This window comes from Dendropsophus ebraccatus, chromosome 2, assembly GCF_027789765.1.
Source record: "Dendropsophus ebraccatus isolate aDenEbr1 chromosome 2, aDenEbr1.pat, whole genome shotgun sequence".
In the NCBI taxonomy this organism is placed as follows: Eukaryota; Metazoa; Chordata; class Amphibia; order Anura; family Hylidae; genus Dendropsophus; species Dendropsophus ebraccatus.
The window spans coordinates 206,997,899-207,023,196 of NC_091455.1; the positions used below are offsets into that span (position 1 = coordinate 206,997,899).

Genomic DNA, 25,298 nt, shown 5'->3' on the forward strand with positions numbered 1-25,298 from the left:
GGATAACCTCTGTCCCTAAACTTCATTTCCATTTTTTCCAGAGCGTCATCCAGGTTCTGCTCCTTCTCCACCACCCTTTTCGCTCTCAACATCTGAGAATAAGGTAATGATTTCAGCATATTAGTAGGATGGCAGCTATTGAAATGCAAAAAATTATTGCAGTCTGTTTCCTTGGTAAATAAATCAGTTGTCAGTCTATTGCCCTCAACGGTAACGCGTACATCCAAGTAATGTATAGTTTGAAAATCCATATGCGCTACAAATTTAATCGTGTCATCAATCGTATTCAAAAAATTTACGAATTCACACAAGTCATTCATGTTGCCCGTCCATAACACGAAAATATTGTCTATAAAGCGCCACCACGCCATGACGTCACGGAAGTGGTGGGCTGTATAGACAGATGTTTCCTCCAACCGGGACATGACGATGTTGGCATACGTGGGGGCTACATTCGCCCCCATCGCCACGCCCCGTTGCTGTAAGTACAATTGGCCGTCAAAAGAAAAATAATTATTAGTCAGTACCAACTCAAAGTCTCAAAATGAAGTCACGTTCTTTTCCTCCATATTCCAAGGTCAGGAGAGCTTCCACGATTGCACGCATGCCCCTCTCATGATCAATGGAAGTATAGAGACTTGTCACGTCCAGAGTCACCAGTATAGTCCCCTCAGGTATAGTCAAGTTCGCAATTTTCACAAGAAAGTCTGTTGTATCTTTCAGACAGGACCGTGCCTCTGTAGCCTCTGTAGCAAGAGGTCTGAGGATCCTATCCAAAAAGATAGAAATGTTGGAAAGAATTGAGCCCCGACCGGACACGATAGGTCTGCCCGGGGGGTTTTGAACATCTTTATGTATCTTCGGGAGTAGATATAACATCGGTAATATCGGGTGGGCAACAGTCAAAAAGTCCACTGTCTTGTCGTCGATAATGTCTTGATTTAACCCTTCTTGTAATATACCCTCAATCTTTTTCATGATGCTGAACTTGGGGTCGCTGTGTAGTTGTTTATACACCTTCGTGTCATTCAGCTGACTATAAGCCTCTTGCATGTATTTGTGTCTACTCATAATCACAATGGCACCACCCTTGTCCGCGGGTTTCACAATAATGTCCTTCCCACGGGCAAGGGTGTTCACCGCTTGTAGTTCACCTGCAGTTAAATTGGGGACAATAACATTGTGATCTCCGATTTTCTCTCTTAGTTTATGTACATCCCGTCTAACCAGACTGAGAAAAGTCTCAATTGCCACAGATGACATTGGGGCATCAAGTCACTTACAGCCCTCAATGCCAGCTTATTGATGGACAATTTACATTTGGAAGAGACATCAGTATCTGAAGGCAATTTGTTCTGAAAATACAATTTGAGATTAAGTCTCCTAACGAACTGAATCAGGTCCATGTCGACCTCAAACCACTCAATTTTTTGACTAGGGCAATAATTCAGCCCTTTGGCTAACAACAATTATTTATCATCATTGAGAGAATAAGAAGAAATATTTACCACGTTTGTGGACGATGTTAATTTTTCTTTTTGGACGCGGTTTTTGAATTCGTATTGCGATTCACCTTCTGGGAACGAGTTTTTCCTACTTCGATTTCTCTTTCTGCCCCCTCGACGACTTCTTCGGCCTCCCGGGGGCGCTGAACTAAAAAATTCTCTGAAATAGAGGCAGATCTCATCGCATTGTCTTTACTTTTATAATTCTTTTTCTGTGTCGGTGGATTCATGGATTCTGGTGACCATACATAGATGCGCCCGGTCTTATAATCCTGAAGATCACGGTACCATTTGTGGCGTTTTTCCTCTTGCAAGTCATGTTTAAACTTCTCCAGAAATTGTTTCTGTCTGGTGGTATATTGGGTAAATTCCTCCGCAGTCATCAAAGATTGTAAAGTCTCTTCTATAATTTCCATAGAGCTGGTGACTTCAGTCAATTGTCGCTGCATGGAATCAATATGTAAAAGAATTAGATCTAACGCATATTTGTTTGACAACAGTTCATACATCCTGCGGAATTCTGCGTCATCTTGCAACATTGTCGGTTTGAGACGTGCTCTCATTCCTCTCGGGATCCGCTTGGCACGAAAGTATTCACCCAAAGTAAAAATATGTAAGTCCAAAGTCACCATTTTTTTAGACAGCTGTTCATAATTCCGTTTAATATCAATATGAGAAAAAGTCTCTAAATAGTTCTCACCACGCCGAATTCCACCAATGATCCTTTCAGCATCGATCTCCGTAAACGAGTGACCTTGTGCTGTGGCGGCTGTACTTGCCAGATTAGGTCTAATACGTTGTTCCATTATCAAACTTCAAAGCTAGGTATACGATAAATGTGGTGCCAGCCGTTCAGTCTCACTTCAATATTCAAAAATATAGGCAGCACTCCGTACCAATGAATGCGGTGCCTGCAGACGGGTCCCGGACTCCAGAACCAAAAATGACTAGTATAGAAAATACTCCGCAGCACTCCCATGTAGTTCAAAAAACGTGATGTAAATTTATTCCATCAAGTATCGATCACTGAAGACCGTGATGGGAGGAGAGCACGGAATGATGGACACTCTTCAGCACCTATCATGCTTTGTGAACGATTAACACACATGTATTTAATTCTGGATTGTTTGTAGTGATTTTGCACTTGAAAATGGCGTATGGTACACCGAAACGTCGTGTATTTTTTTGTTTGCGGTGAATCGATACTTGATGGAATAAATTCACATCACGTTTTTTGAACTACATGGGAGTGCTGCGGAGTATTTTCTATACTAGTCATTTTTGGTTCTGGAGTCCGGGACCCGTCTGCAGGCACCGCGTTCATTGGTACGGAGTGCTGCCTATATTTTTGAATATAGATAGGAGATAGATAGATAGATAGGTAGATAGGAGATAGATAGATAGGAGATAGATAGATAGATAGATAGATAGGAGATAGATAGATAGATAGATAGATAGATAGATAGATAGATAGATAGATAGGAGATAGATAGATAGATAGATAGATAGGAGAGAGATAGATAGATAGATAGATAGATAGATAGATAGATAGATAGATAGATAGATAGAAGATAGATAGGAGAGAGATAGATAGATAGATAGATAGATAGATAGATAGATAGATAGGAGATAGATAGATAGATAGATAGATAGATAGATAGATAGATAGATAGATAGATAGATAGACAGATAAATATATAAAGGAGTTCCCCCCATCTGCAGTGATGTAGTGCTACACTGGGGGGATAAGTCTCTTCCTTTACAGCAGGATGATACAGCCTGTACAGGTGTAACCTCCGCATTTCCCATAATGCAGCAGATTGGACCTTCCATAGTAAATGACAGTGTGCACACAGGGTGATGATGGATCCTCAGGTCGTGTAGATACTTCATAGCTCCTCACCTCGTAAACACCATTAATCTTGTGGAACAGAAATGGGACACCGCATATACTCCCAGCGCTGATCTACGATTATATAATGTTCCTTTTAGTTCTATCTAATGTCACAAGACTCCCGGCCCGGAGCGCAGCAACGTTCCAGAACAACACAATAAATAATTCACCCGCTGTATATACTAAAAGTGCAGAGATGGAGAATCCTTAATGAGCAGGAATCAGATAGGTGACACAAAGGACAGCATATAGTAATTATATTCCTGTACATAGCAGCAGTATTATAGTAGTTATATTCCTGTATATAGGAGCAGTATTATAGTAGTTATATTCCTGTATATAGGAGCAGTATTATAGTAGTTATATTCCTGTATATAGCAGCAGTATTAAAGTAGTTATATTCTTGTATATAGGGAGCAGTATTATAGTAGTTATATTCCTGTATATAGGAGCAGTATTATAGTAGTTATATTCCTGTACATAGGGGCAGTATTATAGTAGTTATATTCCTGTATATAGGAGCAGTATTATAGTAGTTATATTCCTGTATATAGGGGCAGTATTATAGAAGTTATATTCCTGTATATAGGGGACAGTATTATAGTAGTTATATTCTTGTATATAGGAGTAGTATTATAGTAGTTATATTCCTGTATATAGAAGTATTATAGTAGTTATATTCCTGTATATAGGAGCAGTATTATAGTAGTTATGCGGTTCAGGGAAGAAACAAAGTGCTGCACATCACACCTATGGCTGATACTGATACTGATGGCTGATAAAAAACACATCAGGGGCAGTATGGCTTGATCAATTCATACACAAAATTCTGATGTGTTTTTTATTTAGCCTAGCGGCACTAGTATCAGCCATAGGTGTGAGGTGCAGCACTCTGTTTCTTCCCTGAACCGCATTTTGTTTCTCTCTTTTCTCCGTGTTTTGCACTCCTCCTGGTGAGACCCACATGACCGCAATTAGCAGGAGACACATGGGACCCATGTGTATCAGATACCTGCACGAGGTACATGGGGCAGTATGGCTTGATCAATTCATACACAAAATTCTGATGTGTTTTTTATTAAGCCTAGCGGCACTAGTATCAGCCATAGGTGTGAGGTGCAGCACTCTGTTTCTTCCCTGAACCGCATTATAGTAGTTATATTCTTGTATATAGGAGCAGTATTATAGTAGTTATATTCTTGTATATAGGAGCAGTATTATAGTAGTTATATTCCTGTATATAGGAGCAGTATTATAGTACTTATATCCTTGTATATAGGAGCAGTATTATAGTAGTTATATTCCTGTATATAGGAGCAGTATTATAGTAGTTATATTCCTGTATATAGGAGCAGTATTATAGTAGTTATATTCCTGTATATAGGAGGAGTATTATAGTAGTTATATTCCTGTATATAGGAGCAGTATTATAGTAGTTATATTCCTGTATATAGGAGCAGTATTATAGTAGTTATATTCCTATATATAGGAGGAGTATTATAGTAGTTATATTCCTGTATATAGGAGCAGTATTATAGTAGTTATATTCCTGTATATAGGAGCAGTATTATAGTAGTTATATTCTTGTATATAGGGGCAGTATTATAGTAATTATATTCTTTAACATAGGAGGCAGTCCGGATGCCCATTGTAGATCCTTTTTAATGGTGGACATGGGTCACATAGGCTCTGACCAATCTGCGTGGCACCATACAATACAACCTGCCATGTCCTACATGATCAGCAGTTTGCTCTACAGCTCCGCTCTTTTGTGGGATCGGGCCAGATGTCTAGCCTTCACCACCCCACATATCAAACCTTGGGCCCCCCCATGTCTCAGGTCACAGGTCGTCCTTCCTTGGACACTTTTAGTCGGCACTAGTCACTCCATACGGGGGAACCCCACAAGATGACCCAACCCCGGCATCTACCCATCACTATTCCGTCCTTGTCACAGTCGCTCTCATCCTTCCAATCGATATTCTTCTATGAATCTCATCTTCCATATATCACTGTATTCAGAGCCGGGTACAATCCGTTACCCGCGGTTACCATAATGTGACACTGACGTTACTCTGTCTCGCACCGTTCTCCTAATTGTCCCGTCCTCCGTGATAATTACAGGAGATGACAGATTTGCGCCGCTGAGTATCACAGCCCACAGTCCCGCTACATTAAAGCCTCATTGTCGAGGTTAATTCAGTTCTCAGCTCGTTGGGAGAAGGACGCAGGCGAAAGGCCTTAATGTCATCGGTCCGCCGACTTTTCGCTGCCATTTAAAGATCACGGACAAAGATTATCCCGTGAACTGCAAATAAATGAGGCAACCATGATCTGCCGCGGCTATTAAAGCAGCTCCTGTCTACAGAGTAGGGCCATAGAAAAACAGATGTAGCAGAGCTGATCCGGCGCAAATCATGGTGTCACCACGCAAAGCCTTGATGAAACCAACAATCCAGCACATGTTCAGATGACTGCAGATTATTGCACCTTTACTATCTATATATTCGATATTCAGAAATACCACAGAGCTTTATAATAGTGACGTGGCTTCGTGCAGTTTGTTATTGTAGTTATCTAGCTGATGGCCGCCTCTTCTGATCAGATTTCATGAGCCGTACAAGAGTCAAGTCCACTGTGCCCTGACCCTATAACTCCCCTGTGCGCAAAATATTATACATTTCTTAACACCTCCAGAGCTTCATTTGTAATTCTGCCGTTTTCCAGTTAGCTCTGCAGAACTTTGGCAAGATAACAGTACACTCTCTGTAGACAGTAATAATCTTGACACAGACTTAAGTGATAACTTAGTGCTTGAGGTAGGGCCTTGGTAAGAGTAGAAGTAGTAGTGCTTTGTAGAGGTACAGAGAAGAGGAGTTTGCCAGAGGAGCCCTTGCCCAATGTAGACCTTGTACTCTGCCGGAACTATAGTGGAGATATCTAAAGAGTTAAGTGATACTCGTACTCACGTTTAGACTAAGTCTGACTGCCTTTTGCCCCCTGGTATTATAGAACCCGCCCCAGTCGTCAGTTATCTGGGTGTAGCGAGGAGCCCAAGTTTTTCCCAGTTACCTGCACTGCGCAGTAGGATACGTAGACCTTTATATAACATTAGCTTTGTCTTACTAGGATCAGCTCTTACTGTTTCAGGAATCTGTCCTGCACTTTTTTTTTGAGAAAATTCTGGCGTGGGCTAGGGTGTTCCTTGGTGGCTGCTCTCCCCTTCTTTAGCTTAGCACTGCATAGTATAGGTAGTGGTTTACATAAAGAAAGTCTCTTTCAGAGCTTGTTTCTCCTGCATCTGTCCACACTGAAATCCTAGTCTGAACTGCCTCACTTCCTCCCACACTGAGCTAACTCCTCCTACAGGGCTATGAGTGTTTGTAATAGAGGACAAACAGGATAGGGTAGGGAAGAAAGAGCGCCTCTCAGTGGTCAGCACATAACACATGGTACAGAACACTTAACCCATTACCCTCCTCAGCTGTGCATGAGAAATACATATAAAGAACAGTGACACCTAGTGGGGAAATTACATATTTCATCCACAACTTAACCTGAGTGCGAATTTTAGGACCGGTGCATAAGAGAACACTAGTAGTAGGACACCACACGACCAGGGGTGAAAGTAGAAAAGAACAGGTAAACACTTAGGATCACGGAACGTGGGAATGCAGCCTAACTGATCACGGACGTGGAATGCATGTACTGGAGCCCCCCCGCGTCCAGACAGCATCTGTAATTAGATGCTGGGAGCGGGGGAGACTGTATTCATAAGCGCCGTGCTGTAGTAACAGCCCCGCGCGGCTGATTCATTACAGCGCGGCGCTTATGAATACAGTCTCCCCCGCTCCCAGCATCTAATTACAGATGCTGTCCGGGCACGGGGGGGCTCCAGTACATGCATTCCACGTCCGTGATCCGTCAGGATCACGGAACGTGGGAATGCAGCCTTACGCTCCCCAGAGAACCCCTTTAAATGACACATGGTCTGGACTTCCCTGATATGGAATCCCCAGGAGTCTGTGTTACCAACAGCTGACAAGAAACGTCACCAAGTCACGATAGCAGAAGACATGGCAGGCGGTAATTGGTCAGCCAATGGAAGTAGGCCGGTGTCAGGGCAGCTGGTAATTGGTCAGCCAATGCAAGTAGGCCGGTGTCAGGGCAGGCGGTAACTGGTCAGCCAATGCAAGTAGGCCAGTGTCAGGGCAGGCAGTAACTGGTCAGCCAATGCAAGTAGGCCAGTGTCAGGGCAGGTGGTAATTGGTCAGCCAATGCAAGTAGGCCAGTGTCAGGGCAGGCAGTAACTGGTCAGCCAATGCAAGTAGGCCAGTGTCAGGGCAGGCGGTAACTTGTCAGATAATGTAAGTAGGCCAGTGTCAGGGCAGGCAGTAACTGGTCAGCTAATATAAGTAGGCCAGTGTCAGGGCAGGAGGTAACTGGTCAGCTAATATAAGTAGGCCAGTGTCAGGGCAGGCAGTAACTGGTCAGCTAATATAAGTAGGCCAGTGTCAGGGCAGGCGGTAACTGGTCAGATAATGTAAGTAGGCCAGTGTCAGGGCAGGCAGTAACTGGTCAGCTAATATAAGTAGGCCAGTGTCAGGGCAGGCGGTAACTGGTCAGATAATGTAAGTAGGCCAGTGTCAGGCCATGCGGTAACTGGTCAGATAATGTAAGTAGGCCAGTGTCAGGGCAGGCAGTAACTGGTCAGCTAATATAAGTAGGCCAGTGTCAGGGCAGGCGGTAACTGGTCAGATAATGTAAGTAGGCCAGTGTCAGGCCATGCGGTAACTGGTCAGATAATGTAAGTAGGCCAGTGTCAGGGCAGGCGGTAACTGGTTAGATAATGTAAGTAGGCCAGTGTCAGGCCAGGCGGTAACTGGTCAGATAATGTAAGTAGGCCAGTGTCAGGGCAGGCAGGCTGCTGTATAATTATACCACCTGTAAAATACTATGGAAATTCTCAAAACATGACTTGTTGGTGGCCCCTGCGGACTGGAATTGAGAAGCACTGTTCTAGACCATAATACTTTGGCTGAGAAAAGAAAGTTACTTATAAATTCAAAGCCGCCTAATCTATCGCTGATGATCTTTAGACCTTGTTCTGAAGACCAGCACCAGAACCCTGTCCGACTAACGTGGGAGAGCAATGACAGCCTGGGGGAACATTTTTGACCCACCCTGTAGGTAAATAGATAAGAGAAAGAAATATAGATTCTACATAGGTATGTAATCCCAAATCACACTATATGTATGTAATAGTAACTGGCTTCACGTTGCACTAATACAGTCACCTTCCTATCCCATGACCCAGACACTTGTTCCACTGGAATAAACTTAGATCACTATAGGGTTCTAGGATACAGGTTCATAATAACAACAACAGTAGGGGGGTCCAGGTGATGCCACCATAATACAGACCCTATAACATGGCTCTGACCTCACTTGTCCAGTTCACCCAGTAAACATTCATCTGATGTTCTAGCTGCCCGGATTGATATGGAAATTTCTCCTTGCATTCCATCCGGGCATCACTTCTCTAACAGATGAATAATGTACTAACAAGGCACAAACATACATCCAAACAGCGCGCCGCATCAATATGCAATGAATCCCATTACTTGGAGAACGCCCCGGGGGAGCAGCGCCGCCAATCCAGCCCCCGAATCACCGCGCTCTTTCCTGTAATCATTATCAAGCGACACATTATTTTTTATTATTCCAAATGTGAATGGAAATAAAACGATTTATAGCTCACTACACTACAGCTTCCAGGCCGAGGTTTAGGAACAAGAGCTCCACCTAGTGGTCAAGTACAAGTAAACAGCACTCCACCCGGTCTGGACATTCAGATTTTACTCTGTATCTTACGGCAGCTTTCCCGAATCTGCAGCTGGGAGTTGTAGTTCTGCCACAGATTGGGAAAACTTCTGGTCCTTAAAAAGGGTTGTTCAACCAAAAATGTTTTTCTTTCAAATCAACTGGTCCCAGCAAGTGCCAGAGATTTGTAGTTTACTTCTATTAAAAATATCCAGTCCTTGTGTACTTAGCATCTGATGCATGTCCTGCAGGAAGTGGTGTATTCTCTCCAGTCTGGGAGGAGCATAATAAAGAATGTACACTTACCGGGCAGTTACTTTCCCCCCGGGCCATGATGTTGCAGGAAGCCGGCCAAAAACAAGATCTGGCGGGGGAGACTGTTGACTCTGTGATGCGGGGGGAACACAGGGATGAAGTATACAGCATTGCAAGTATAAGTATACATTCTTTATTATGTTCCCCTCCCCCACCCCCTGTATTTTTTTTGTTTTGCTCAGAGTACCCATTTAAGTGAATGGGGAAAAGTTGTAATACCACACACACCCTGAGTTCAAGTATGGCGCTGTTTTTGGTAGAAAGCAGCCATATTATTCTAATCCTGAACAATGCTAAAATACAGGCTACTATGGCCATTTAAATGTCACTTACTACTGCGTTAGGGTGGAGGTCCTATGACATATAAACCTCTCTCACTGCTCATATCTATATTATTCCCATAACAGCCATGAGATGGAGCGGACCCCCAGCCTCCTCATCACCTGCCCCTCCCAGGGATGGTGATGTCTGACCGGAAGTGGATGCTCCTGGGGACATCACGTTATAACGGCGGAGACAGTGATGGTGAAGAGGCAAATACATGGTCCGTATATGACTATTATAGGCAGAGGAGGGCGCCAGGGCCCTGAACTTAATGGGATACAGACCATGCCCACAAGCCTGAGGAGCAAGAGGCAGAATTCTCACCAAATCAGGTAGAAAACGTAAGAAGAAAAGCTGTGTGAGATGCCATGTTTATTCTCCTGCTTAGAAATGAAGCGCCGCAGAGGAAATCAGCATTGTGTGCAGTCAGGTTACCTTCCCACTGAACTCAATTAGGGGTGGTGGGAAGAGTATGTTCCTAGAGGCGGCATACACACAGATCCCATGTCCAAATCAAAGTTGAATTTTACAGATTCTTCCTGCCCACGTCTCCCCTCCTGCCCGCTCCTCTCCACGTCTCCCCTCCTGCCCGCTCCTCTCCACGTCTCCCCTCCTGCCCGCTCCTCTCCACGTCTTCCCTCCTGCCCGCTCCTCTCCACGTCTCCCCTCCTGCCCGCTCCTCTCCACGTCTCCCCTCCTGCCCGCTCCTCTCCACGTCTCCCCTCCTGCCCGCTCCTCTCCACGTCTCCCATCCTGCCCGCTCCTCTCCACGTCTCCCCTCCTGCCCGCTCCTCTCCACGTCTCCCCTCCTGCCCGCTTTTCTCCACGTCTCCCATCCTGCCCGCTCCTCTCCACGTCTCCCCTCCTGCCCGCTCCTCTCCACGTCTCCCCTCCTGCCCGCTCCTCTCCACGTCTCCCCTCCTGCCCGCTCCTCTCCACGTCTCCCCTCCTGCCCGCTCCTCTCCACGTCTCCCCTCCTGGCCGCTCCTCTCCACGTCTCCCCTCCTGGCCGCTCCTCTCCACGTCTCCTCTCCTGCCCGCTCCTCACCACGTCTCCCATTCTGCCCGTTCCTCACCACGTCTCCCATTCTGCCCGCTCCTCTCCACGTCTCCCATCCTGCCCGCTCCTCACCACGTCTCCCCTCCTGCCCGCTCCTCACCACGTCTCCCATTCTGCCCGCTCCTCACCACGTCTCCCATTCTGCCCGCTCCTCACCACGTCTCCCATTCTGCCCGCTCCTCTCCACGTCTCCCATCCTGCCCGCTCCTCACCACGTCTCCCCTCCTGCCCGCTCCTCACCACGTCTCCCATTCTGCCTGCTCCTCACCACGTCTCCCATTCTGCCCGCTCCTCACCACGTCTCCCATTCTGCCCGCTCCTCTCCACGTCTCCCATCCTGCCCGCTCCTCTCCACGTCTCCCCTCCTGCCCGCTCCTCACCACGTCTCCCATTCTGCCCGCTCCTCACCACGTCTCCCATTCTGCCCGCTCCTCACCACGTCTCCCATTCTGCCCGCTCCTCTCCATCTCTCTCATCCCGCCCACTTCTCTCTGTGTCCCCTATCCTGACGGCTCCTTTCCATCTCTCTCATCCTGGCCACTTTTCTTCATCTCTCTTCCTACCCACTTCTCTCCTCCTGCCCCTTTCTGTCTCTTTGTGGTCCCCTCTCTCCCTGTATTCCTCTGATCCCCTCTCTGCCCACCCTTATAGCTATGTTATGACTAATTCATGGGAGGTAAACTGCACATAATATGCTAACCTGTCATAGGTCGGCATAGGAACATGGAAAACAGTAGGCAGAAAAAGCGCCCCTGCTCCGTCTAGTCTGCCATATGCATAATTCCTTTCTTATTACCTCAGGATAGATATATGTATATACCAGGCAGGTTACATTCACTTAATGTAGATTTACCTACCACAGGTTCCAAGCATCTACTACTCTTTCACTAAGAGGCTATTCACACATCTGCAATATACGGCATGGACTGTATACTGCGGACCGGACCTTTCATTATGATGCCAGGAGCTCTGAAACATTAAATATTCCTGTAACTGTACTGACACAATGTGCACAGACTGTATATTGCGGAAGTGTAAACGGACCCCAACGTAATGATTTCTGTTGTTTCTGACCTTTCCCCCAACTAACCTGACTGCCTCCCCTTATTCTAGAGTTAATTTCTTTCCCTTTCGAACCTCAGTCTCCCCCTCCTCCCTCCTGAGACGGCTGATGTAAAACAGTCCCTGACTGGCTTTATCTGCAACATTGTAGCTTCTTTGTAATGAGTAAGTTCATCAGCAAGTTGACCTCAGATTACACCCCCCACCCCAGCATTATATATATATACAGCTCAGCATACCATTATGTATACAGCCCAGCATACCACTATATATACAGCCCACCATATTGGGATCATCCCACACATTGGGGTCACTCGCCCCCAGTTCTCAGTTTGCCTACCGATGACGACTCACCACACACAACCAGACAAGAGTGATGAGCATCATACACGGTTTAATGACAGAGATTGGGAATGGAAGTGACCATCAGGGGGCGCACCTTCAGCATCATAAGACGCCTGTTCCCTTCATTGTCAATTAGATAAAACGCTTAATATTAACGGTAAAAAGTGGCCCTGCCGTCCCGTCACTCCTCCGTCGTCTCCTTCTTTCCAGTCTCCTGTCCTTCAAAAACTGGATATTTCTTTTCCACCTCTGTCCATGTGAGGAAACCATTAGCCAAGTCTCGGACGATCCCTGGGAGTTCAGAAACCTTGAAGAGTACAGAAACAGGTGATAATTATCTAAACACAATCGTTCAAGTGTCTTCAGGGTTAAAGGTCAAGTGTTTCTCTGGAGACAACCGGGAGGACGTTTGCTGCAGCAGCAGTAACCACTGATTTGTCAGTATATAGAGACGTCCACCCCTTTAAAACTTGTAACCACCACCCTTTAACATATATGGGTCACAGTCCCTTTAAGAAAAACGAGCAACATGCTACCGCCTCCAAGGTCATATGATGCTCAGCGTGCATGGCTCGACACCTCGATAGGATTATCCTTACCTCGGCCCTGATCTGTCTCATTGTGTCGCGGTCTCTGAGAGTGGCCGTATGTGGAGTGCGATTCACTGTGTCGAAGTCTATTGTGATACCAAAGGCTACACCAATTTCATCTGTCCGGGCGTAGCGCCTCCCGATGGATCCAGACGAATCGTCTACTTTGTGTGACACCCCGTTCCTGGTTAAAGCTTCGGCTGCAGAAAACGGCAAGACAGTATATCAGGAAGGTGCGGCAGGTTATGTACAGTATACGGCAGGGTATATAAGGAAGGTGCGTAAGGTTATGTACAGTATACGGCAGAGTATATGAGGAAGGTGCGTAAGGTTATGTACAGTATACGGCAGAGTATATGAGGAAGGTGCGGCAGGTTATGTACAGTATACGGCAGAGTATATCAGGAAGGTGCGGCAGGTTATGTACAGTATACTGCAGAGTATATCAGGAAGGTGCATCAGGTTATGTACAGTATACGGCAGCGTACTTCAGGAAGGTGTGGCAGGTTATGTACAGTATACTGCAGAGTATATGAGGAAGATGCGGCAGGTTATGTACAGTATATCAGGAAGGTGCATCAGGTTATGTACAGTATACGGCAGCGTACTTCAGGAAGGTGTGGCAGGTTATGTACAGTATACGGCAGAGTATATCAGGAAGGTGCAGCAGGTTATGTATAGTATACGGCAGAGTATATCAGGAAGGTGCTGCTGGTTATGTACAGTATACGGCAGCGTACATCAGGAAGGTGCGGCAGGTAAAGTATACGGCATAGTATTTCAGGAAGATGCAGCAGGTTATGTACAGTATACGGCAGAGTACATCAGGAAGATGTGGCAGGTTATGTACAGTATACGGCAGAGTATGTCAGGAAGGTGCGGCAGGTTATGTACAGTATACCTCAGTATATCAGGAAGGTGTTGCAGGTTATGTACAGTATACAGCAGAGTATTTTAGGAAGGTGCGGCAGGTTATGTACAGTATATCAGGAAGGTGCATCAGGTTATGTACAGTATACGGCAGCGTACATCAGGAAGGTGCGGCAGGTTATGTACAGTATTTGGCAGAGTATATCAGGAAGGTGCATCAGTTTATGTACAGTATATAGCAGAGTATATCAGGAAGGTGCTGCAGGTTATGTACAGTATACAGCCGAGTATATCAGGAAGGTGCGGCAGGTTATGTACAGTATATCAGGAAGGTGCGGCAGGTTATGTACAGTATATCAGGAAGGTGCGGCAGGTTATGTACAGTATACGGCAGCGTACATCAGGAAGGTGCGGCAGGTTATGTACAGTATTTGGCAGAGTACATCAGGAAGGTGCGGCAGGTTATGTACAGTATTTGGCAGAGTACATCAGGAAGGTGCAGCAGGTTATGTATAGTATACGGCAGAGTATATCAAGAAGGTGCTGCAGGTTATGTACAGTATACGGAAGAGAATATCAGGAAGGTGCATCAGGTTATATACAGTATACGGCAGAGTATATCAGGAAGGTGTGGCAGGTTATGTACAGTATACAGCTGGATATAACAGAAGGGCTGCAGACACTTACACAGCTCCTTGACATAAGGCATGAACTCCTGGTTTTGGCTGAGTGGGAGCACCGAACACTTGTATGGTGCTACAACAGCTGGGAAACTAAAATACTAGAGGAGAGAAAAATAAAAAGAGGTTACTGACTGAAGTTATAATGTATAAGCTCCATAGGCTCCTATACAATGTTATAATCACCAGACACAAATCAGAGCACCCAACATAACCCCCAATCACCTGCCTAATTTATAGTGCAAATACATGGCAGATATCCTTTGGCATGATGCCGATGGTGGGGCGTCTAGGTTGAATCGGTCTCCTTCACCCTCTGGCAGCTGATACTATAGTCTACCATGCTACCAAGCTACCATGTTACGACAGGCCAAATCGGGCAGATGTCGCTGAGTGTAATAAAGACAATGATCAGCTAAAGATCAGCTCATCTGCTGATCGATGTCTTTCAAAATTTTTAAAAATCAATGACCTCGCATGGCTATGTGTAATAGTGATGCACATCTGATGATTGTGTAAAGAAAATAATAAAAATGCATACTTGCCTGTCAAGTCTCCTCCAGGTATCCTGTTGCCTTTCAGCGCTATCTGTAAAGTGACAGGCTGCTCAGCCAATCACTGGCCATGGTGCTGTCCTGTCTTGGCCAGAGACAGGCCTGAGTGGCCCGTCACTTCAGAAATAGGAGCAGAAGCTTCAGCGACGGGGAGGAGGCAGAAGGCAGAAGGACGCGGGGAGGAGCCTGGACAGGCAAGTATTACTTTCTTATTTACTATATAAAGCAAGGGCTGCACGGACACGGAGTGCGGATGTAGCAGATTGGGCCATCTAATGCGGCCCTTACTTTCCCTGTAGGGGTCTTCTGAGCTATACTGCCATGTTACTAGATGCTCTGCTCCTTCCTCCTCTGGCAGCTGACAGTATAGCCCCTTTTCACTGCTCCAGAAGAAGGAGTCCTCCAAGCCACTCTGAACGTCATGTGGCGCCATATTTTGTAAATAAATCTCATAACTTCAGAGGATTCACTAAACAGCATACTGAATCAATGACCTCTGCCCTATAGTGCCCTATTCCAGGATCAGCATCAATCTCCTTACCGTCCTCTGCTCGTCCCCTTGTCGGACCTGGAATGTGTGCTCGAAAACAGTGTACATGATTCTCCCCAGACCAAATGAGGGCTCAATTACATTTGGCACAACTTCCTCCACTAAGAAATACAAGAGAGAGAAGGTCAATGAGCGCAAAACAAAAGTAGTGTTACTCTATAGCACTGTACACAGAAGAGGAGATCCCCCCCCCCATATCTCTATAGCACTGTACACAGAAGAGGAGATCCCCCCCCCATATCTCTATAGCACTGTACACAGAAGAGGAGATCCCCCCCCCCATATCTCTATAGCACTGTACACAGAAGAGGAGATCCCCCCCATATCTCTATAGCACTGTACACAGAAGAGGAGATCCCCCCCCCCATATCTCTATAGCACTGTACACAGAAGAGGAGATCCCCCCCCCCATATCTCTATAGCACTGTACACAGAAGAGGAGATCCCCCCCCCCATATCTCTATAGCACTGTACACAGAAGAGGAGATCCCCCCCCCCATATCTCTATAGCACTGTACACAGAAGAGGAGATCCCCCCCATATCTCTATAGCACTGTACACAGAAGAGGAGATCCCCCCCCCCATATCTCTATAGCACTGTACACAGAAGAGGAGATCCCCCCCCCCATATCTCTATAGCACTGTACACAGAAGAGGAGATCCCCCCCCCATATCTCTATAGCACTGTACACAGAAGAGGAGATCCCCCCCCCATATCTCTATAGCACTGTACACAGAAGAGAGGATCCGCCTACCCTATATCTCTATAGCACTGTACACAGAAGAGAGGATCCACCTACCCTATATCTCTATAGCACTGTACACAGAAGAGAGGATCCACCTACCCTATATCTCTATAGCACTGTACACAGAAGAGAGGATCCGCCTACCCTATATCTCTATAGCACTGTACACAGAAGAGGAGATCCCCCCCCCCATATCTCTATAGCACTGTACACAGAAGAGAGGATCCGCCTACCCTATATCTCTATAGCACTGTACACAGAAGAGAGGATCCACCTACCCTATATCTCTATAGCACTGTACACAGAAGAGAGGATCCGCCTACCCTATATCTCTATAGCACTGTACAAAGGAGAGGATCCTGTCCCAAATTTCTCTATAGCACTGTACACAGAAGAGGAGATTCTAACCCCCCCACACACACACACACACAAACATACTCCGCTCCCCTATATCTCTACAGCACTGTGCACAGAAGAGAGGATCCTGCCCTCTATATCTCTATAGCACTGTACATAGAAGAGAGAAGCCTTCTCCCCTCTATCTCTACTCCCTTCTCGTCCTCTATGGGCAGCTGTAACCTTATCTCTCAGTAAAATAATAGTCACAATTAGGGCCCTATTCCACGGGACGATAATAGTTCGCATAATCGTTAACTATAAATGATCCAAACAACCGCTATTATGAAAGACCTGAAATCGTTCACCCATTTACATGGAAAGATAATCGTTACTTTTGATCGTTCTTGAGGTCGTCTTGTCGTCTCTATTGTGTTCGTCACTACTGCGAACGGCTTCTTATTCAATGTGAACAATTTGCGAACGAGCAACGATAAAAATAGGTCCAGGTTGTTAGTCGTCAACTGCTATTTAACTGAACGATTATCGTTTAGATTTGAACGACTTAATGATAATCTAAACGATAATCGTCCGGTGGAATAGGGCCCTTACATTAACAAAAAAAAAAGTAAGAAAAGAGGCCTTTTTCCTCTGATAAGATATATTACAAAGTTTAGGGAAAGATGGAAAACCATTCAAGTATATGAGTGTCCAACCTGCAGCAAATCTACAATTCCCATCATGACTGTGGGTTTGGACAGCCAAAGAGTATCAAGGAATTATGGGAATTGTAGTTTGGCAGCATCTGTAGGGCTGCAGGTTGGACACTTTTCTATATATATAATCATGTGACGTTCCTGAGGATCTGATGACATCACACCCTCGACTGCTTTCTACCACATGCAGTGATGTCACCCTGACCTGGTGTGTGGATTAATAGATGGCGGTGTGTGATGGGTTATTAGATGGCGGTGTGTGATGGGTTATTAGATGGCGGTGTGTGATGGGTTAATAGATGGCAGTGTGTGATGGGTTAATAGATGGCTGTGTGTGATGGTTTGTTAGATGGCGGTGTGTGATGGGTTGTTAGATGGCGGTGTGTGATGGGTTGTTAGATGGCGGTGTGTGATGGGTTGTTAGATGGCGGTGTGTGATGGGTTGTTAGATGGCGGTGTGTGATGGGTTGTTAGATGGAGGTGTGTGATGGGTTGTTAGATGGCGGTGTGTGATGGGTTAATAGATGGCGGTGTGTGATGGGTTAATAGATGGCGGTGTGTGATGGGTTATTAGATGGCGGAGTGTGATGGGTTATTAGATGGCGGTGTGTGATGGCTTAAGAGATGGCGGAGTGTGATGGCTTAAGAGATGGCGGAGTGTGATGGCTTAAGAGATGGCGGAGTGTGATGGCTTAAGGGATGGCGGAGTGTGATGGCTTAAGAGATGGCGGTGTGTGATGGGTTAAGAGATGGCGGTGTAATGGATTATTATTAGATGGCGGTGTGTGACTGGTTATCAGATGGTGGTGTGTGATAGGTTATTAGATGGCGGTGTGTGATGGGTTAGTAGATGGAGGTGTGTGATGGGTTATTAGATGGCGGTGTGTGATGGGTTATTAGATGGCGGTATGTGATGGGTTATTAGATGGAGGTGTGTGATGGGTTATTAGATGGCGGTGTGTGATGGGTTATTAGATGGCGGTATGTGATGGGTTAGTAGATGGAGGTGTGTGATGGGTTAATAGATGGCGGTGGGTGATTGGTTATTAGATGGCGGTGTGTGATGGGTTATTAGATGGCGGTGTGTGATGGGTTAGTAGATGGCGGTGTGTGATGGGTTATTAGATGGCGGTATGTGATGGGTTAGTAGATGGAGGTGTGTGATGGGTTATTAGTTGGCGGTATGTGATGGGTTAGTAGATGGAGGTGTGTGATGGGTTATTAGATGGCGGTGTGTGATGGGTTAGTAGATGGAGGTGTGTGATGGGTTATTAGATGGCGGTGTGTGATGGGTTATTAGATGGCGGTATGTGATGGGTTAGTAGATGGAGGTGTGTGATGGGTTAATAGATGGCGGTGGGTGATTGGTTATTAGATGGCGGTGTGAAGGATTATTCCCTTATTACGCACCGATCCTTTACAACCTCTATGGGAACTTTGCAAACAAAACGAAACGCAGAATAAGCGTCACCACTTGAGCTTAGTAGTAGACTTATTTTTGTTTTGTTTTGTGATTTGTTCTTTATGGTTTGGTAGACGTGGAGCCCGGATCTCGACCCCGGCAGTTTCCATGGCGACAGCTAAACGCTGCATTGAAATGTTCCCGTGCAGCGAAGGCTTCCAGCAGTCGCAGAGAGCGGCGAGCGTGGGATGCGGGGGTCAGCGCCATTCACAGGATTATTTTTCTCCGGATCATAATGGTGCATGGAGCTGGTGCACAATGCCACGAGGGCCGCGAACTCGGGCACAGGGAGGCCGAGCGCTTTGTTTGTATGAAGGTCCGAATGAGAGGGGGGGGGGGGGGAAGGGGGTGACATACAGCGAGAGCGGTCTCAATGAGAGTCTAATGGGACACGCAGGACCGGATTAGTAATGAATATCCTACATGCAGTGAGGGATTCTGGGTACACTCAAGGTTATTCAGGCAAATTACTCGTCTTGCAACATGCAGCTAATAGACCTGAAGGAGGGGGATTTAAAGGGGTTGTACATGAGAAGTATAGCTGCTTTCTGCCAAAAACAGCGCCACCCCTGTCCTCAGTTTGTGTGTGGTATTACAGTTTGGCAGAACTGAGCTGCAATACCGCACCCAAACTGAGGACAGGAGAGGCGCTGTTCCTGGAAGAAAGCAGGCATGGTTTTTGTAACGCTGGATAACCCCTTTAAATGTTAGGACAGGGCTGCATGTGATAGGAACAAGGAGGAGAACAGGGGAGACAAGGATGAGGCCACAGCAGCACAAAGTATTTCAGAAGGGGAACAGAGACCAGGGTGAGGTCACAGTAGCACAGAGTATTTTAGGAGAGGAGAGTGATATGACCTGAACAGTATGATGATGCAAAGAGGGTAAGGGAAACAAACGGGAAGTCACCTACTCTCTAGAAAATCAGCAAGCTTATTCAATTCCTGAAATACTTTGTGCTGCTGTGACCAGTACACTCCTATGCCGATGCGCTGTTTGTAACAGGAGCACCTATTCCTTTCCTGAAATACTTGGTGCTGCTGTGACCAGTACACTCCTATGCTGATGGGCTGTGTGTAACAGGAGCGCCTATTCCTTTCCTGAAATACTTGGCGCTGCTGTGACCAGTAAACTCCTATGCTGATGGGCTGTGTGTAACAGGAGCGCCTATTCCTTTCCTGAAATACTTGGTGCTGCTGTGACCAGTACACTCCTATAATGATGGGCTGTGTGTAACAGGAGCGCTTATTCCTTTCCTGAAATACTTGGTGCTGCTGTGACCAGTACACTCCTATAATGATGGGCTGTGTGTAACAGGAGCGCTTATTCCTTTCCTGAAATACTTGGTGCTGCTGTGACCAGTACAATCCTATGCTGATGGACTGTGTGTAATAAGGGCTATGTTATGATGTAAAGAGGGTAATGGAGACACATGAAAGTTCACAGCAGCACAAAGTATTTCAGCAGATGGGTCTGTGCTGATCTCATGGAGGGCAGTGAGCTGCCTGCCCATTTGACGTTAGGGGCCGTGCCACGATGAGAGGCGGCAATGGAGGAAAGAGTCTTGTGGGAGGTCAGAGGCTCAGTGGAGGTAGCAGCACAGAGTATTTCAGGAGGGGAGTGTCCTGGCCTTCTGCAGGATCACAAACAGAGCAGCAACAGGTTTAGTGGAGGTAGCGGCGCAGGATGATCTTGTTACACGGTGCATCCCCACAGCAGCACAAAGTGTTTCAGAAAAAAGTGGTAACAACCCCCCAGCAGCACAGAGCATTTCAGAGGAGGAATCCACTTAGTCAGTACAAAGGGGGAAAAAGTGGACCCAGTGTATCCTGGGAGATATGACCCTAATACTGACATAAAGCGATGCCCATCCCCCTACCATGTATCGTTTTCTGAAATTTCTTCACGCCGACCATGTCCTTTGTCAGCTGAAAAGTTTTCCCTTCTGTTTCAATAGTGAATTCCCTAGAGAGAGAGAGAAAACAACACATCAAGAAAGGGTTAACAGCCATTCCTCTGATCCGGCATCTGATGGTCCGGAAAGCAGAATAAAGTTACAGCAGCACTCCCCACTTTCTTGCTTTCCAGCTGTTGCAAAACTACAGCTCCAAGCATGCCCTGACAGCCTTCGGCTGTCAGGGCATACTGGGAGCTATAGTTTTGCAACAGCTGGAAGGGACAGGAGGCACTCACCCTTTTTCTTCCAGAATCTTCTCCATCTCAGAGACGTAGCAGGCGTCACAAATGGCGAGATATTCCATTACCAGCTTGGCGTCTTTCTTGTACGCCTTGCCGATCGCTCCCTTATTAGCCTCAAACTGGACGACATTTATGGTTTTGTGGGGTGGAGTTAAGAGAAAAAAGAACAAATAAAACCATAAAAGTACCTTGGAATATGTAGTGCGGCACAATGCAGTCACTAACAGACCGTACAGCGTACAGAACACAGTGATTTAGCAGGAGCAATCATGGTGCTCCATCGCCATCTGCAGGCCAAACTTGGCATGACATGATTACAATGTTCTCTATTATAGGGACCATATCCAACTCTACAGGTCAAGATCAATACGGTCACTTACTCATCCTGAGCCAGAAACTGTCAGCAAGCATGTCATTAAATGCTGAGCTCAGCACCTATAATGTAAGGGACCTTTAAAGGGAGTACTCCAGAGAATATTTATTTTCTTTCAAATCAACTGGTTTCAGAAAGTTATATAGGTTTGTTATTTAATTCTATTTAAAAATCCTGTCTTCCAGTACTTATCAGCTGCTGTATGTCCTGCAGGAAGTGGTGTATTCTTTCCAGTCTGACAAAGTGCTCTCTGCTGCCACCTCTGTCCATGTTAAAAACTGTCCAGAGCAGTAGAGCATTGCTATGGGGATTTGCTGCTGCTCGGAACATTTCCCGTCATGGACAGAGGTGGCAGCAGAGAGCACTGTGTCAGACTGGAAAGAATACACCACATACAGCAGCTGGTAAGTATGGGAAGACTGGAGATTTTTAAATAGAAGTAAATTACAAATCTATATAACTTTGTGACACCAGCTGAAAAGAAAAAGATTTTCGCCGGAGTACTCCTTTAACATGTCCTATATCAGATGAGTGCACCTTATTTCCCAGAATGCATCATGGCCGGCAGAAGTCACTGTCTAAAGACAGCAAAATACACCAAGATCATCCCATGCCCCTCCCAGCTTTTATACTATCAATAAGGATATGGGTTCTTTAAGTGGTTTCTCTGCAACAAGCGGCACTTTTGTGGCTCTGGCGTGACAAGAGAGATCGTAACAGGATCGATCGGCACAGCCAACGATTTCTATCCATCCCTGGAAAAGAGAGGAGAGCGTCAGTAAGAAGGTACACATGGTATCACTGTATAATAGAGGACAGGGTATTGGAAGAAACCATAATGGCAGAGGGCCCAGACTATATCTGTGGATATCTGAATGAATGTCGGACCAAGATAGAAACAGTCAGCATGGTAAATATGGTATATGTGTATATATAATATATACACAGTGATGCCTTGGATTACAAGCATAATGAAGATGCAGATACCCACAATGCAGTAGTGTAGTACAACAGGCTAGAATAGAGAAGCAGGGCTGCTGCCTGAGGTCTGTGTGGTCACATGACAGCAATGGGGAAGGGGTGTGTGTTCTGCATGGACCAATCAGGAAGTGAGAATCACAGAGTTGTGCAGGAGGACAGAGACAGAAACTTTAGATACAGCAGTTTGAATGGCTGAGTGTGAGTGCAGGCACATTATAGCAGCAGTGTGTATAGCTGAGTGTGAGTGCAGGCATATTATAGCAGGAATGGAGAGGATGGTAAACACAAGGAATGACAGAGATTGCAGGGAGCGTGAAAGAATAAGCAGGACAGATCTGGGCACATAAATGCAGCGCTCTCTGTCCGGGGAGAGAGGGGTTACAACTATGGACCACAGTCCTGTCTCCTGATGCAAGCCCCAGCCTGAAGTGGATCTGCTATGATTTGGAAGGTGAGGGAGACTTCCTGGGTCAGAGTACAGGGCTGTATACCACCCTGTGCAGGCAATGCCCCTCCCCCACTCCCCCTCCCACCCAGTGCAGGGAGCTCTTACACCTATTACAATATTGAAAAACTGTGAGCTCATCTTCCAAAACGCTTTCAATCCAAGTTACTCTTAAACCGAGGTAAAATAAATAATATATATATATATATATATATATATATATATATAGATATATTTTACACAAACATACATCAGTGAGTTGCTAAGTGATAGACCAATTCCAACATTAAAACTAAAGTTACATAAACAAAGCAAAGACCTTAAAGTGACTAAGTTTAAAAAGTTGTTTTTATGACAATAACTGCATCACCTGCCGAACGGACCCCAGGACAGATCTTGGAATAAAAGCAGCTTTCCGAAGGTACAAGTCGTTTGGGAGGTCAGATTGTGGGTACAGAGTCACTTTAACTCCAAGAAATAGTAGTATCTGGGTACACACTGCAAGTCAAGCAATGACCACGCTCAAGTAAAGGGGTATTCCACTCAAACATAACTTTTGATATGTTGCTGCCCATGGTGAGACTAACAATCCCTTCCATACTTATTATCTATATCAATCTCCTTCCCCCAGTTCTCAGCTGCAGCTTTCTGCTGAAAGCCGAAAAACCAACTTTGTGATGTCGGGAGGGTTAATCACAATGAGTTTATCAGCAACTTGACTTCAGATTAAAGGGGTAGTTCACCAATTTTTTTTTCTTTCAAATCCAACTGGTGACAGAAAGTGCCAGAGATTTGTAATGAACTTTTATTAAAAAAAAAAAAAAATCTCCAGTCTTCCAGTACTTATCAGTTGCTGTTTGTCCTGCAGGAAGGGGCGTACTCTTTCCAGTCTGTCACAGTGCTCTCTGCTGACACCTCTGTCCATGTCAGGAACTGTCCAGAGCAGTAGCAAATCCCTCATAAAAACCTCTCCTGCTCTCTAGACTGGAAAGAATACACCACTTCCTGCAGGACATACAGCAGCTGGTAAGTACTGGATATTTTAATAGCGGTAAATTACAAATCTCTGGCACCAGTTAATTTGAAAGTAAAACATTTTTGGTGAACAATCCCTTTAACCCTCCGAGCATTACAAAGAAGCTACAATGTTGCAGATAAAGCCTGTCAGGGACTTGTTCACATTAGCAGTCTCGGAAGGGAGGGGGAGGAGGGGGAGACAGAGAGACAAGCTCACACAGATTTTTGTGTCTTCAGCAGAAAGCAGCAGCTGAAAACTGGGGGAAAGAGACTGAATAGATAATAACAAGTATGGAAGGAATTGTTAGTCTCACCATGGGCAGCAACATATCAAAAGTTATGTTTTAGTGGAAAACCCCTTGAAAAGGGTGCTCAGGAGCAGCACTCTGCTAAACTCTGCTCTCCTAGCATTGCTGCAGGGGATGGATTCTATAGAAAGTCTATGGAGAATGTCTCCTGCAGCGAGCCTGAGTGGCACCTTTGACCTAGCAATTGATGAGGGTCAGAACACCCAGACCCTGACCAATCAAAAAAACATTGATGGGATCACTACTAAATCTGCAGGCCACCCTGGTGATCAGCTGTATGATGAGGATGTGATACGTGTGTAAGCACTGCAGCCTCTTCACCTTCCTATTAGGATACACAGTATAAGGAGGCACAGCATTGTCCCCATCACTTGGGTACGGCAGCAGATACTCACATAGGAGGTTTTAGATTCTGCGTCCCAGCAGTCGCAGGCGTAATGTGCCATCTCGTTCTCCATGTGTTGCCGGAATCTCAGCTTATCCGGAGAGATCCCGACTCGTGTGAGGTACAGATAGATCCTTCCGATGAAGTATCCCAGGACAGAGTTATTGATGACGCCCTGTGGTCCGGACAAAAAAGGGGAAGTCAGAAAAACTTTGACTCAAAATCTTTGACTCAAAATCTTTGACTCAAAATCTTTGACTCAAAATCTTTGACTCAAAATCTTTGACTCAAAATCTTTGACTCAAAATCTTTGACTCAAAATCTTTGACTCAAAATCTTTGACTCAAAATCTTTGACTCAAAATCTTTGACTCAAAATCTTTGACTCAAAATCTTTGACTCAAAATCTTTGACTCAAAATCTTTGACTCAAAATCTTTGACTCAAAATCTTTGACTCAAAATCTTTGACTCAAAATCTTTGACTCAAAATCTTTGACTCAAAATCTTTGACTCAAAATCTTTGACTCAAAATCTTTGACTCAAAATCTTTGACTCAAAATCTTTGACTCAAAATCTTTGACTCAAAATCTTTGACTCAAAATCTTTGACTCAAAATCTTTGACTCAAAATCTTTGACTCAAAATCTTTGACTCAAAATCTTTGACTCAAAATCTTTGACTCAAAATCTTTGACTCAAAATCTTTGACTCAAAATCTTTGACTCAAAATCTTTGACTCAAAATCTTTGACTCAAAATCT

General features: G+C 45.4%; 2 protein-coding genes across 3 annotated transcripts in view; one reads left to right on the plus strand and one right to left on the minus strand.

Annotated features, from left to right (window-relative positions):
- Nucleotides 1-25,298, plus strand: part of LOC138783958 (anterior gradient protein 2-A-like) — a 470,764-nt gene that overhangs the window by 283,698 nt on the left and 161,768 nt on the right. The window lies entirely within an intron of this gene.
- GARS1 (glycyl-tRNA synthetase 1) overlaps nucleotides 12,358-25,298 on the minus strand; it is a 30,071-nt gene continuing 17,130 nt past the window's right edge. The window contains exons 10-17 of the mRNA XM_069960603.1: nucleotides 24,551-24,715; nucleotides 22,051-22,159; nucleotides 21,026-21,170; nucleotides 20,712-20,797; nucleotides 15,564-15,673; nucleotides 14,476-14,569; nucleotides 12,928-13,118; nucleotides 12,358-12,635 (exon numbers count right to left, since the gene is read on the minus strand). Coding sequence (XP_069816704.1) covers nucleotides 12,510-12,635; nucleotides 12,928-13,118; nucleotides 14,476-14,569; nucleotides 15,564-15,673; nucleotides 20,712-20,797; nucleotides 21,026-21,170; nucleotides 22,051-22,159; nucleotides 24,551-24,715 — 1,026 coding nt within the window. The 3' untranslated portion in view covers nucleotides 12,358-12,509. The remainder of the gene's footprint in view (nucleotides 12,636-12,927; nucleotides 13,119-14,475; nucleotides 14,570-15,563; nucleotides 15,674-20,711; nucleotides 20,798-21,025; nucleotides 21,171-22,050; nucleotides 22,160-24,550; nucleotides 24,716-25,298) is intronic.